Genomic DNA, 14,924 nt, shown 5'->3' with positions numbered 1-14,924 from the left:
ACACACCAACGTATTCCCTTCATTCTGCTAACAAAGCTAAAGAATTCTAGACCAAGACATGTGATAGCCAGGCATTTTTAAACTGTGTGCCTAGACTATGGAATTCTTACCACACTTTGCGTATTTGCATGTATTATAGCCAACTGTATCTACCTATTGAAATACATACAGATTTGAAACTTTGTTCCATATCTGATGAATTTTTTCTTTTGAAAGCAGTTTAATTTTATAGTGCGATACTTCTTCTATTTGGGTTAAAATGAGGCAATACTGGTTGTATAATAAGAAACTAGAAAAATATTTGTGATGTGTATATTAATTAAGCTGTTAATGATAACAATAATAAAATAATCTTTATTTATACTGGATAGTTCTTAAGTATATAAACAAGAAGTTCAGTGCGGGCTATCCCTCATGGGTTCAGTGTTTTGAAACTGCAAGTACATGCATACATTTTGGATAAAACAATATAATGTTATCAGTTTATACAATAAAGCTTGCATATCAATTAGTTAAATTTGCATATTCTACTTGGCATAGACTTCATCACTTGTATTGTGAGTTATGACAACTTTGTGCCATAGCTACATAATTGCATATTGAATATTTCATTTGCATATTAATGAAAACAATTTTAGAATCAGTAAATGAGGCGAACAAATTATTCACTGGGCTTTGCCACCTAAGTTTGTTCCCAAAATGATGTGCACGCTTGTTACTGATCTAGCTTGTTCTGATTTTATCTGTAGATGAACAACTTTTCTGGAGAATGTCCCTGTTTGAATGAAACTGAGCATGAGGAAGGTTCTAGCAACGACGTTAGTGAGATCCTTCACTACTGCAGTATCGCAATCCTCAGTGTCTTCATGGTTGAAATCTCTATTCGTATCTATTGTATGAAACTTGACTTCTTCAAACACAAGCTGGAAGTCTTTGACGCTATCATTGTCCTCATCTCGTTTGCATTTGATATTGCCTATGCTATCTCACCGGAAACATTCCATAATATTATGGGTCTGCTCGTTATATTCCGTTTATGGAGAGTGGTACGCATATTTAATGGTAAGTTGAGAGCTTGATACTGAGCTGTGTATTTGAAGTAATGACTTTGTTACCATGGCAACTTATAAACTTAGTTTTACTTTTTATTTGTTGTATAGACTAATTTTAAAGTCGTGTAGATTTATGTCTAGGTTTTCCTAATGTAACAAGAAGGGAAGACTCCATCAAACCTTGCAGATAGTTTCAGGATCATTTTATCTACAAATAATTGATAGGATTTAAGTACATCTTGCCTCGTGGTTATGTCCAGAATATGTTTCTGTGAATATAGAAAGACCTACATATAGTTTGCCGATGGCTTATTAATACACACACTAACTGAAGTCAATTACTCACTACATTTAGCAGCTGTTTTTGAATATTAAATGGAGTACATATACGTGATAAATACAAGATTTAGAATGGTAAGCATTAATGGTGCTGCTGGGGATATTTATAGACCCACTTTGTAGGATGATGAATCATGCATAGAAAGACTGGAAAAATGGAAAAGATGGCCTTCTTAATGTATACCTATAGATATTACTCCTAAATAGTTTTCTTCAGTTCAGCTGGGGAAAATTTGTGTGACGTAAGAGGCCTTGTCATTACAAGTTGAAGATCCATTTTGATGTCAATTCATTCTGTTTAGCCGTATTTTGGGCATTTTGATATGTATGTCAACCCATTTTGTTTTGTCATATTTTAACATTTTGATACGCATGTCAACCCATTTTGTTTTGTCATATTTGGGCATTTTGATGTGTATGTCAACTCATTTTGTTTAGCCATATAGGGTCATTTCAAAGTGCATATCAACCCATTTTGTTTAACCATATTTGGGCATTTTGATGTGTATGTCAACTCATTTTGTTTAGCCATATAGGGTCATTTCAAAGTGCATATCAACCCATTTTGTTTAACCATATTTGGACATTTTGATGTGTATGTCAACCCATTTTGTTTAGCCATATAAGGACATTTTGATGTGTATATCAACCCATTTTACTGCACTGTATGTACATCAGTTATTCACGGTAAAAACCAAAACTGATCGATTGTATATCAACTGCAATCTAACATCAATAAGTTATTCTCTTTAAAAATGCTCTATTTAAATTCAACAACCCACTTCTTTTTAGAATATAATAAGTTCTCATGTATATGGTGTTAATGAATTATGAGCTGAACCGTTACTTATTATCATGATTATTATCACCCTAATGAACTATTATTTTACATTCATTTAACCTTGACCTTGAATTTGACCCTGGATACCTATCCATCGATTACAGAAAGTTAATTGAACCTGCAGTAAATTTGTTAGATAGATGTGGACAGAATATCGATTGCCACATATGTATCGCTGACTTAGTTAGATGCAACATTTGATGTCTGTAGGTGACTAGATTCTATTTAGATATTTGTAAATTGTTGACGGTTTCATCTTCTAGCAACCCCATTATCTCTGGTAGCTGTTGGCAAATATTTGATGTTATTCTCCCAAATTTTTCTTCCTTCAGCCAAGGAAAAACAAGTGACCTAACTCGTCTAGCAACTCGTAGTGACAATGACAGCCTGTAGGTCATGAGTATTTTCCGGCTGAATGAAGAAAAATACTGGTGCATAACATAATTATACCAGTGCCAGTAATATCAAAGAAAAATCGTGGAAAGTAATGGCAATTTTGAACGTTTTCACTCATATTTCACACATAGCAGAACCAGTGACATAGACACACATTGTCATGACATAGATACACGTTGTCATAACACAGACACATGTTGTCATGATGTAGAACAACTAGAGTATATGTTCCATATTTTTTGTTCAACTTGGCTTGTGCATAGTATAGTAGTCTAGTTCCTGACGGACTGTATTCCGTACTACATTATCTTTATACTACCGTCTAGTCAATCCCATTATTCAAGGCGTTAATTGTGGTTCAACCCCATGGTGGGCGAAGGGCTAATGCTGCATGTCAGTGGTAATCCGTCACAAATAGACAGGCTGTCATCATCATTCTCATGTTTCTAGGACTGATATGATATGCAAAATGTCCAACCAGGACTCCACCTCCAGTCTGTTTAATCTAAAATCACGTGGGGACGTGATGACGTCATCATGTTTATATGAACGCTGTTGTGGGAGCACAGAATTCTGTGTGAAAGTAACGGAATTGACTATTACACTGTAGATGGTATAGTATGAAGATAACGTAGTATGTAATGCGGTCCGTCAGGAACTAGACTGACTAATGGTATAGTAATCATCATTAATGAGCGATGTAGTTATGGTACTTTTATAGAAAGGTTAAATGAAAGGTTTGGCAATGAGAAATGTTTGTCATTCCCTTAAGAATTATATCCTCTCCTATTAATAGGTTATTACTATGTACTCCTGTAACTGTTGCCGTAAAGACACGTTGTTTATATATCATTATCCATATTATACAGAAACATTTTATCCATTTGAAATTTGAAATAACGAGAAATATTTTCATGACTGTATCAACAGGAAATGATTATATTGGTGTGAGTGTATCCTACTGACGTAGTTCATCATTATAATTCGATCAAAAGAATAATAATAATAAAGCGAATTTATAATGCGCCTGTTCTCTGAAGAGCTCCAGGCGCAGACACAGAACTACTAACAAAATGAAAGGATACAGAGAAACAATTTGAAAACGTGGACGGATGTAGAGAGAAGTGTGTAAGTGAGTGAAAATTAAGATTGAAATAGATAAGTTTTTAAAGGCAGAGTGGAAGGAAGACAGAGTGAGAGTGACGAAGACTGTGGGGAAGATTATTCCAAATTGAACTGTGTAAGAAAAGGAACACTCGCTGTGATTCTTAGTGACAAGTGGTGTTTTTAGAATTTAATATTGTACCAAAATAAAGTAGCCAAATGACGTTTTAAAAAAAAGAAACTTTTTATTAATATATTATAAATATATTGAACATAAACATTATATCCATATGATATTCCAACATTGGAACACTGTATCCATATGACATTAAAGATTGGAAATTGTATCAATAGGAATACAAAGAAAATATATAGGTATGAGTATCGTACAGAAACATTGTAGCCAAAAGATATTGGTATGAGTATAGTACAGAAACATTGTAGCCAAAATATATTTGTATAAGTATCGTACAGAAACATTGTAGCCAAAATATATTGGTATGAGTATCATACAGAAACATTGTAGCCAAAATATATTGGTATGAGTATCATACAGAAACATTGTAGCCAAAATATATTGGTATGAGTATCATACAGAAACATTGTAGCCAAAATATATTGGTATGAGTATCATACAGAAACATTGTAGCCAAAATATATTGGTATGAGTATCATACAGAAACATTGTAGCCAAAATATATTGGTATAAGTATTGTACAGAAACATTGTAGCCAAAATATATTGGTATAAGTATTGTACAGAAACATTGTAGCCAAAATATATTGGTATGAGTATCATACAGAAACATTGTAGCCAAAATATATTGGTATGAGTATCATACAGAAACATTGTAGCCAAAATATATTTAAACAGAGGAACATTGTACACATATGACTATATCAAAAAGTAACCTTGTATCCATATCACTTAAAGAAACAGTACCATACAGCCCTGAAAAAGAAATATTGTATCCATTAAGACTAGATTATAAAGAGACCTGGTATTTCATGACAAGAATAAAAGTTAAAATAGTAACCGTATGAAATGGCTAAAAAGACATTTTGTAGATTAGTAAGAATTAGATCACCATGAATATGTTGGCTCTATTCCAGAGTTGACTTGTTATCATTACTCAACCGTACCCCTGTGTGAATATCAATAATGGCTACATCAGTCATACACATTCATTTATAATAGCTGACTTAATGGCAAATATGTGAACTGACATATTTATCTACTGTGATGGGTAATTATATGTGGAAATCTCAACAGATTCGGTCTGACATTTTGATGTCCTATAGTAAGAAAGTTAAAAGCTGATATGTAAAAATATCTTTAAAAACACAAACGTTTTGGAGTATGATATCAAACACTTTCTTGAGATTAAGTGTACAGTGTACCTCTCATGATAATGCTAGTCCTATTAGCAAATGTCGTATAGGGAATGCATGCAGTTCTGCTAATGTTCCTAACCCCCCCCCCCCCCCCCCTGCAAATTCTAGCCTATTCCGAGTACACAAGCAAAATACTTGCATGCCAATAACAAAAAAATATCAGACCTATAGTAGTAAGATGTTAGAAATCAGTTGACAATCTACCTATTTCACATCTCTTTGATGAACAAGTCTCTCCTTGGATGACCAAGGAGAGACTTTCTATCGATATCAGAACTTTTTATAATATTTCAGTGCACCCACCTTAATATATGGCATGCCAGTGTACATATACAGCCATATTGGATATGCCATTGAGCTTGTGTAAGTTTTGAAAGTAGGAAATTTTCCAGTAGGCCATTCCAAACTACAGACAGGAAATTCAGAATACAGCGCCCTCACTCAAATTGGGGGTATCTTCACCTCATAGTACGCATTGTTCCTTGGTATTCTGTATAAGTGTAAATCAGGGAAGCTTTTCACATGTTCAGACATCGAGGAAAGCAGCAGTGCTCTATGATTAACCAAGTAACCTACACCATGTATACCCTCAAGGTGCATACAGACAGGAAGTAGAGCGTCCCCATGGCAAATTTTGAAAAGGCCTAATAGGGGACTGACCTGTATAGTTAAATAGATGTCAAACAAGTAAACAGTTGATTAGGTTGATAATATTTGACCTCTGGGTGTGTGAATTCTTAAGTTACCGACATTTGTGGTAAGCCCAGGTTTCATGGCTGGCTCTTTGCAGGATGGAGAAGGAGAAGGACATTGTCAAAATTGAGTCCTGACTTTAACTCCATCCACAATCAATCAGGACTATATTCATAAAGCCAGAGTTGCCATTAGATGCCACCGTCCATTATTTTAGAGAGATGGCGCAATTCAAGGTTGTTGCAGTGTCTTTTCCTGGTGCCATAAAACATGAAAAAATGCAGCTATTAAAGATAAAACCTTTGTTTCCCTTTAACAAGCACATTTCTGAGCAATATTTCTTTGAAAAAAAACTTGAAACACATCTTTAATAACATGAGAAATATTCTTTACAAGGCTGTTAAAATGCACGTATGTTTAAGAGAAGAGATACAGATAATATTTGATGAATAGAACTTCTCTATCGTAACGTTCATAACATTCTTGAAGATGTTAAAACGTGATATAGATAGTACTAGAAAAAAGACGAGATCATAAATAAAGTATGAAGACTATAAGTTGATTTATTGTTTGTTAGTTGATGTATTTCTATCAATTTCAGGATCTAACAGATTTATTGGCAGTACTTATGTCAGGAAGTAGCACCTCTTATCTTGGTAAATCTTTCCTGTATCATAGTATCAAGTACTTTCCTGCCGATATCATACTACAAGATGTTTTCTGCTGATATCATACTATTGTATAATAAGTACTTTTCTGCCGTTTCGGTTAAAATTAAATTTCCCCTTTTCTCTTCCATCTTTTATTGCATCTCAATGATACTGGAGGTGTCATAGAAATAAAGTTGTTTCAAAAAATGTAATCATTGGTTTTATAAATGATGATGCTTCAAACTTGTGTCGTACATGTATGTATCTGGAGATTTATATAAACTACATGTATGTATCTGGAGATTTATATAAAGTACTTCAGAGCTTATTTGTTATTGATAGCTTTCAGTTCCTCATACACAAGAGGATACGTGTTTTTTTTTGAGTGCATCCATGGTGTCACTGTTATGGCTGCAATCTTGTGGCGACAATTTCCTAGTCTTTAGTCAAAGTAGAATGTGGCACAGTAGAAAGTTTGATTTCCTGGTATTGTAGGCATGCATTTCCTCTTTTCACAGAGACATGGACATCAGATGATGGTATGAACTATAGAATTGATTTGTTTAAAATCAAAACAGGAAAGGGGCACTTGCTTATCATCTAGTTGTGTTGATAGTGAAATCAGTTCGTATTCTAGGTAGGGTTTTGTGATCTGTTGTATAACTATATGTTAGATTTTGACAGCAAGTTTATTTGTTAAAAACGAAGCTGAAAAAAGAGACTTTCTTATCACCTGTGATAAGGTGTATTTCCAGATAGTGAAATCAATTCCTCTTTCAGGTACAGTGTGCTTGTTGATATGCTGTTTAAACTGAATGCTAGATTTTCAGTGACAAATTGTTATGAGTGAGTTATTTGTGAACAACAGAGCGTAAAGGACATTTTCTTATCACCAATTGCAAAGTTCTTTTTCCAGAAAACCAGTAAAACCAGTTCCTTTTTCAGATAGAATTTCCTGATGATATGTTTTTGTATGCATAACTGAATGCAAGCATTTGATAACAAGAAGAAAGTGGTATCCATAGAGGACACTTTCTTATCACCAATGACAAAGTTCTTTTTCTAGATAGTATTAAAACTCAGTTCCTCTTTTGAAGAGTGTTTTGTGATGATATCAAATTTTGAAGAATTTTAAAGACATGTGAAGACGGCTATACAGATATATAGGGAGGGGGGGGGTGTACTTACCTCTACTCTTATATATATATATATATATATATATATATATATATATATATATATATATATATATATATATATATATATATATATATATATATATATATATATATATATATATATATATATATATATATATATATATATATATATATATATATATATATATATATATATATTATATAATATCGTAAACCATACAGTACTGACCCAAATTTCCGATATTATTTATATATAGAACCTCAGTGTAAAGTTATAAATGTAAGACTTCCTGTAATTGGATAATAATTTATGGCAGCTATGATATAAGATTGAGAATCAAAAAGAAATAGTTGACATGAAAAGTAAATCTTAATTGGTTCCTTACTTATTGTGTTTTTAGCATACATGCACACGCATTCATACACACATGCACACACACAAACATGCATACACACACACACACACACACACACACACACACACACACACACACACGTACACTGCATCAGACATTGCTTATTATGCGTCTTTTCAAGTCAAATAACTAGTAGTTGAGGTACATCAAAAGGAGCAAGTCATGATTGAGGCGGTTATCTGATATTCCTGTAGGTAAACCAAGATTGAATACATTTGTGATTACATGTCAAGTTTTATTAAGAATGAATCATAAAATAGCACATGGAAATGGCACAGTGAAAATACAATAGACACTGCTGTCTGATTGCTTTGAATGGATATCCACGGAGTCACATTCGTTTTACATATAAAACCATCAAGTCTGTATGTGGCAATATGGTGGCAACATTCACTATCACCATCCATGGTTTTCATGATCTTTAGAAAATATACTCTGTTGTGACATGGGCTAGCTGATAAAATTGTTTTGGGGTACATGTAATTTTTTTCCAATATTAAGAGATATTTGTATTATTTCTTGAACCAAAGCATACCAAGCTATATCTCTCTTTAATATATAATATATATATATATATATATATATATATATATATATATATATATATATATATATATATATATATATATATATATATATATATATATATATATATATATATATATATATATATATATATATATATATATATATATATATATATATATACGCACGCACGCACACACACACATACACACACACACACATGTATATATACTGATATATTAGATAATATATATATATAGATATAAGCAGTGTTGTCATGGGGACGAAGCCAGTTTTGAACCAATTTAACAATTGGTTTCAGTTTGAATCGGTTTTGAATTAATTCAGGTGGGGACACTGTGCCTTTTTCAACAAGACAGCATCCATCAATTGTGTTCTGTATGGGATAACATTCCATCCATCAGTTATACAATATTGATGTCTCAATTTAAACCTCATTACCCGAGAAGGTCAACAATATTGATGTGACAATATAATATAGACCACAGTTATACAACAAAGTCTTTATTTCATTCAACTGGACATTGCAATCAGAACTTGATAGATTTCTTAGTCTCTTTTTATTATCATTTTTATTGATTCTCTCTATTAAAAAGCAGCTCTTACGGTATAGATATTCCATTTGATCTCTCATACCTTGCTTGTGACTAGAATTGCAACAAGCTGTAATATGGTTTGAAAATCTCCATGTACAATACCCAGTCAGGTTGTTGGTCAGTTAGCAAGGTGTCGCATATAATTATATGGTACTTACAACATGTAGTAGTAAGTTGTCTGTTTGAAATTTTTTTTTCAAAAATCTGTTGTTATATATTCTTACCTTGTCAAAACCTAAGGGTCTACCAACTAGCTAGCTCCCTGTGGTGTAGTGTTTAAAGCTCATGACCAGTAGTCAGTAGCTGATGGGTTCGAATTCCACTCAAAACAGAGCATTTTCTGTGACTGTCTCAAACCCGGGCTAGTGTTCTTCAGACTCAATGGGTAGGCTGTATCACTTAGCCGTGTCTCACTCACAAGATGAGTGCAAATTTGGAGGGAACTCCTGGAGTAATGACGTGAACAGTTGGGGATGATTATACTCACCTAGATTTTGCAGGTGCTGTACATTGCCAGACCTTGGTGACTCCAGGATAGACTGTGAACTGACTGGGAAAGTATTGACAGTTCAACAGCAACATGTATAGAGCATGCAACATAGCCCTGTGATGTAGTCTAAACCTGAATGAAACTCTAAAGAATTGTGTGTGTATGTTTGCATGTATATGTCTTTATAAAGACAAAAAATTACTGAGAGAAATCCCCAGCACAATTTAAAAAAAAGAAAAGGGTATATCATCCCCAGGGGTAGTTTATTGCTTTAACAAGTTTTATTTTGTTGGTACATTGTATTAAACAACAGTTTGGTATAAAGTCTGCGGAAAAATTTTTCCCTTGGGACTCTTGTATAAGTAGAACAGAGGAAGAAGAAAAAAATAGCTCAAATAGATTGAGATTCCATATTATGACAATGTCACAATGATGGATGACAAACCAATTTTTGAGAAAATGTTTCATATATTAATTTCTTATTGCATTCCATCTTGTTTGATGATGCCCATATTTCATACCATTGTCTCAGTGAATTATCATTTGAAATAAATTTGATAGTGGAAATTTCTATATTTTTTGTATATCAACTAAGATTATACTAAGATATATTCTTTGTATATCTTGCTCCATGCTGCAAGTTGATTGTATACTTTTTGTCAATTGTGAACCTTTCATACTTCATGTTTTTTTTATTTCAAAATTTGTACCATACCACATTCTCTAGTAGTGTGTGTAGCGTAATAAAGATTGAATTAAAAGATAGAACTAAGATAGTAAAATGAATGGGAGTAGCAGTGAAAGTTATGGATGGGTTTTACTATACCATTGATTTATCTACAGTAGTTTATCAGAATCTAGGGAGCTAAGAGTAGTATAACTAAAAGCAGGTTAATGGTCGTTTCCCAAATCACACAAAATCTTTGGCTAAAATAATGTTTTAAACCTACTATATGCTATACGTTGTCAAGGCATGATGTACGATTTATTTGTGTACCTCCGATCACATGCCTTGCAATGCTACGGTATACAGGTGGATAAGGATACTACGCTTTGCATGACGTCAGTAACTGAATACTATAATGAATTTGGTTGCTGTGACAACGAAGAGTTAAAATGTATGTTTGAAAAATAATATGACTGAACCCAACCAAGGTGCCCTGGTGTATTTGTTGGGAATGTTTGTGATGGCCGCTGCATATCTGTACTTTCAAGAGTGTTAGGGAGTAAAAGTGCAACAGAAAACACCACAAGCACAAATACAAATACCCCCAGAGTATCTCCACACTGACATTCATGTGTCATGGGGTTCTGTTATTATTATATACGTGTATGTTTATCCGAAATAGCATATTTTTCATAAAATTTTGATTGTATTTTGTGTACATCAAACAATCATGCTCATTTGTGTAGCAGTACACAATATTTTTGGTATTGCGTAATAGTATATATGTGAGGATTTTGGAAACTTGCATTTGTCAGAGAAAATTATAGATGAATCATGGGAATGAAGTTATCTATTTGATATCAACTTTGGTTTGGAAAGATTGATAATCACTTTCTGGATGTGTTTTCAGACTTTTACAGCAGGAGAAAGTAAGCTGTGTAGAAACTAACATCAGAACGAATACAGTTGTTGAGGGCGATTTATACACATTGTAATATAATTGTTGCATGATGTGTCTGTCTGTCTGTGCCAAATTATGTAAAAAAAACTAAAATTATTAAATGCTGGGTACCAATCAACCCACCTATGCTGAATTATGTTCCATTTATCAAACCCTCTAAACAGTACTTTACAGTTTTGCTTCACCACCATTGGCAGTATTTTTTCCCCTATCCATGGAAACCATGGAAACCAAGTAGTGTGACATTTTGAAAGTCCCCAAATTAGAGAATTAAATGTATTACTTTAATCACTACCATTTATCAAAGTTGCACAAATTTGGTGCGATCAGGGGATTTATTCAAATCCACCATAAAAAAAAAGATGAAAAAACCACTCACTATCACAATTGTGTTATTTAGCTAATGGGGAAGAAAAAACTCCAAATAATGTATTTTTAACGAGTTGTGAGATAAAGAATGATAACCTTTTTGTCTCTTCACTTCTTGCAGGTATTTTGTTATCTGTCAAGAACCAAGCCGAGAAAAAAATAGCTGCTCAGAAGCGGAAATGTGCCGAGCTGGAACAAGAACTGGAAAAGTTTCGACAATACTGCAGTGTGCAAGAAAAAGAGATAGAAATGCTTCGAGATGAACTTGAAAAACATGGTATAACATTAGGTTAGTTAATTTTATGTTTTCTGAGATTTTGAGATTATCTTTTTTAAAAAAAGATCATTTTGAAAAAAATAAAAGTTATGTCAATCTATTTTCATGTTTTTACAGAATTTCAAGATTATTTTCAAAATCCTCTTCAAAATTAAATTATTAATGATCATTTTGAAAACAAAAAGATTAAATATTATTTGGTGTAAACTGAATATGAATATTGTATGCTTTGAAATGTGATAGTTACTTGAAAAGAAAGTTGTTCAGTATTGCATGTACATGACACTTTTTGATGATCTCAAAACTTTGATTACACTATTGGAAAGAAAATGTCAGGTGTTCTTCCAATTTATTGATTTATGATAACTGAAAAATGGATCTTTATAAAATGTACAGATGTCTTTATCCATAGATGTCAGGGATTATTTTGAAAAAGATTATGTAATGTTACGTTAATATGGCATTATCAGGGGTGCATTACTATTGGCTATTGTCATGTGTCTTGCCTGAATCATGTGAAATCAATACACCCGATGACGTTAATGTGACATCAATGAAAATATGAGATGCACTTCCAATTTTTTTTGACTCTTGGAATGAGATTTTTCATTAATAAGATAACATTTGTTGTTGTTGTTGCAGAAACGGAAGAGAAAAAAGAGCGTCCACACTCCTTTACACAAGTCGATGTTGTAGTAGAAGTGAATAAAGTCAATGAAAAGATAATGGATGTGATGGAAGGTAAAGAGGCGTTAGAGGAAGAAGAACACAGTGAGGGTATCACACCGGAACCACCGAGTACTGAATCGGATAAAAGTCCTACAGGCAGTACCACTAGTACCATCCCAGAATCACCACAACAGAGTAAAAACGATAGTGTCTGTTAGGACAAGACAACTCATAGTGTATTGGACTCTATATTATCACTCCTTATCATTTCATAACATATACGTTGGCTATAGAACTTACTACATAGACTATATTCATGATTGCGGTGACTGATTTTAATATCACCACGACAACAGTTGCTACATGTTACTGACTGACTACAAATATGACCTTTGACCCTCGACTTCAAGGTCTACGCAGTCACAAATTTCTTTTCACATTAGATTCATTGCTTGGTTTAATGCTAAGTTTTGATTTCTCAGATATGAATACTTAAAGGCCCATACTTTAACCCCAGGTTCTTGTATTATTATCTTATCAGTGGAACCTTAAAAGATTTTGGAAGGTTTTGTTGTTCTGGATCAACTTGTTCTAAAGCAGTGTCAGACTATTGTTTTTCGAACCTAAATTTTTATCCTCATCTTAGATGGGCCTAAAGTGTAAATTTGTGACTCCCACAACTTTCTATATAATTCAAATGTCTTCAATTCATATTCTGTGAATTGTGTTGCATGGTTTTAATTGCATTTTGTGATATATTGTATTCAGATTTATTTTATCAAGACTGTACCAGAGAGATATTACAAAATTATGTTATACAGGACTAAAAAACGATAATATAATTACAATGATGTGAGAAATTGTTGGCTTTTTTCAGTTAATTGACTTTGTCAAACCGTACATTGCATGTTTGCATTAATCCATGGTAATCTGGCAGTGCTATATCAATACATATCATGTTATCTCTGCCATGTTGGTGTGTGTGGGTACGTAAGCAAGCAAATTGACAGTGGGCAAGGGCCATTTTCGTAACTCATAATTACGTCTTTTCAATTTTTCATAAACTATAAAACCTAAAAAATAAAAAATCTTAAAATCATAATTTGATGTCATTTATTTATTTTCTATGTAAATTGTAATCTGTTAAAAGTTACATTTTCTATGGATACCTTAAAGAAACCCCATCAAGTGATGTGACTTGCAAAATAATCATTATTGCGTTTTTCAAAAAGGTAGAAATGCGATTATTTTTTCTGTAATTTGTAATTCTCTTTAAAGGCAAAAAAGGAGGATAATTGCTACCATAATTTGTAATATATACTTTTATGTTCTTCTTAAAATTGTACTAAAGTCCCTCTGCCCACTCACACATTTGGGCAAAGCCCCTTCCCCCTGCCTACACTTTGTACCCCCTTCCCCACCCACACATTTGTACCCCCTTCCCCACCCACCCACCCACACATGTGAACATAGCTTGTCAATTGGAATATGCACAACATTTCTCATAGATAATGAAAATCTCTCAATTTAATTGTAGAAAGATTTGAACAATATTTTGTTAATTGTAGTCAGCAAGAGAGAAATCCATTGTATTCTAAAACGGCTACTCTCTCTCTCTCTCTCTCTCTCTCTCTCTCTCTCTCTCTCTCTCTCTCTCTCTCTCTCTCTCTCTCTCTCTCTCTATTGCATGTAAAACTGTGTGTTTTCAAAGAAGACAGCTGTTTGTGATGTTAGCAGTAAATAGTATGTGTGATACCTTGAATAATTGCACCCTTCTGTAACACTCAAAATATTGAACCACATTCATGTACAATTTCTTTATTTTGACATATGTATGTGAAAGAGATTGAAATGGACTAATTTTTGATATACAATAGTAAGTTATCTTACTATTGTATATTTGTGATGATCTATGTGAAGACTTCCTGTCATGCATTTCCGGAGATCTTTTTTCATTGTCTCGTGTCACGATGTTGTGTTCAGTATTGGTCTATTTTTTACATCTTCTATCTGTACGATACAACATGTTACGTCACCCTCACTTCAAAGACAAGAATGAGAAACCTGATTAGGGCCGAACGACACAACATATTGTGGATTTCTTTTCTACTCTGAAACCTTAACAAAGTTCACCATGAAAATTTATAGTTTCTTTTCCTCAAGAAATGTGACTTATTGAAAAAAAAAAATGTCATTTATTTTTGTCAACAATGTTGGATATTTTCGTACTCTGGAAATGTCATTACAGATTTAATATTGCTATTTTTTCCTGAGAGAATCAGTTTTCGTAATTAATACCCAAAC

The 14,924-nt window shown here is 33.1% G+C and overlaps 1 protein-coding gene across 1 annotated transcript in view; it reads left to right on the top strand.

Moving 5' to 3' along the window:
* Positions 1-13,722, top strand: part of LOC144449319 (voltage-gated hydrogen channel 1-like) — a 30,309-nt gene extending 16,587 nt beyond the window's left edge. Inside the window, exons 3-5 of the mRNA XM_078139837.1 lie at positions 750-1,062; positions 11,796-11,963; positions 12,594-13,722. Coding sequence (XP_077995963.1) covers positions 750-1,062; positions 11,796-11,963; positions 12,594-12,838 — 726 coding nt within the window. The 3' untranslated portion in view covers positions 12,839-13,722. The remainder of the gene's footprint in view (positions 1-749; positions 1,063-11,795; positions 11,964-12,593) is intronic.
* Positions 13,723-14,924: the final 1,202 nt, after the last annotated feature.

The sequence above is a fragment of the Glandiceps talaboti genome, chromosome 18 (assembly GCF_964340395.1).
Source record: "Glandiceps talaboti chromosome 18, keGlaTala1.1, whole genome shotgun sequence".
NCBI lineage: Eukaryota > Metazoa > Hemichordata > Enteropneusta > Spengelidae > Glandiceps > Glandiceps talaboti.
The sequence above is the reverse complement of the archived record's forward strand: the minus strand, read 5'-3'. Positions and strand labels throughout refer to the sequence as shown.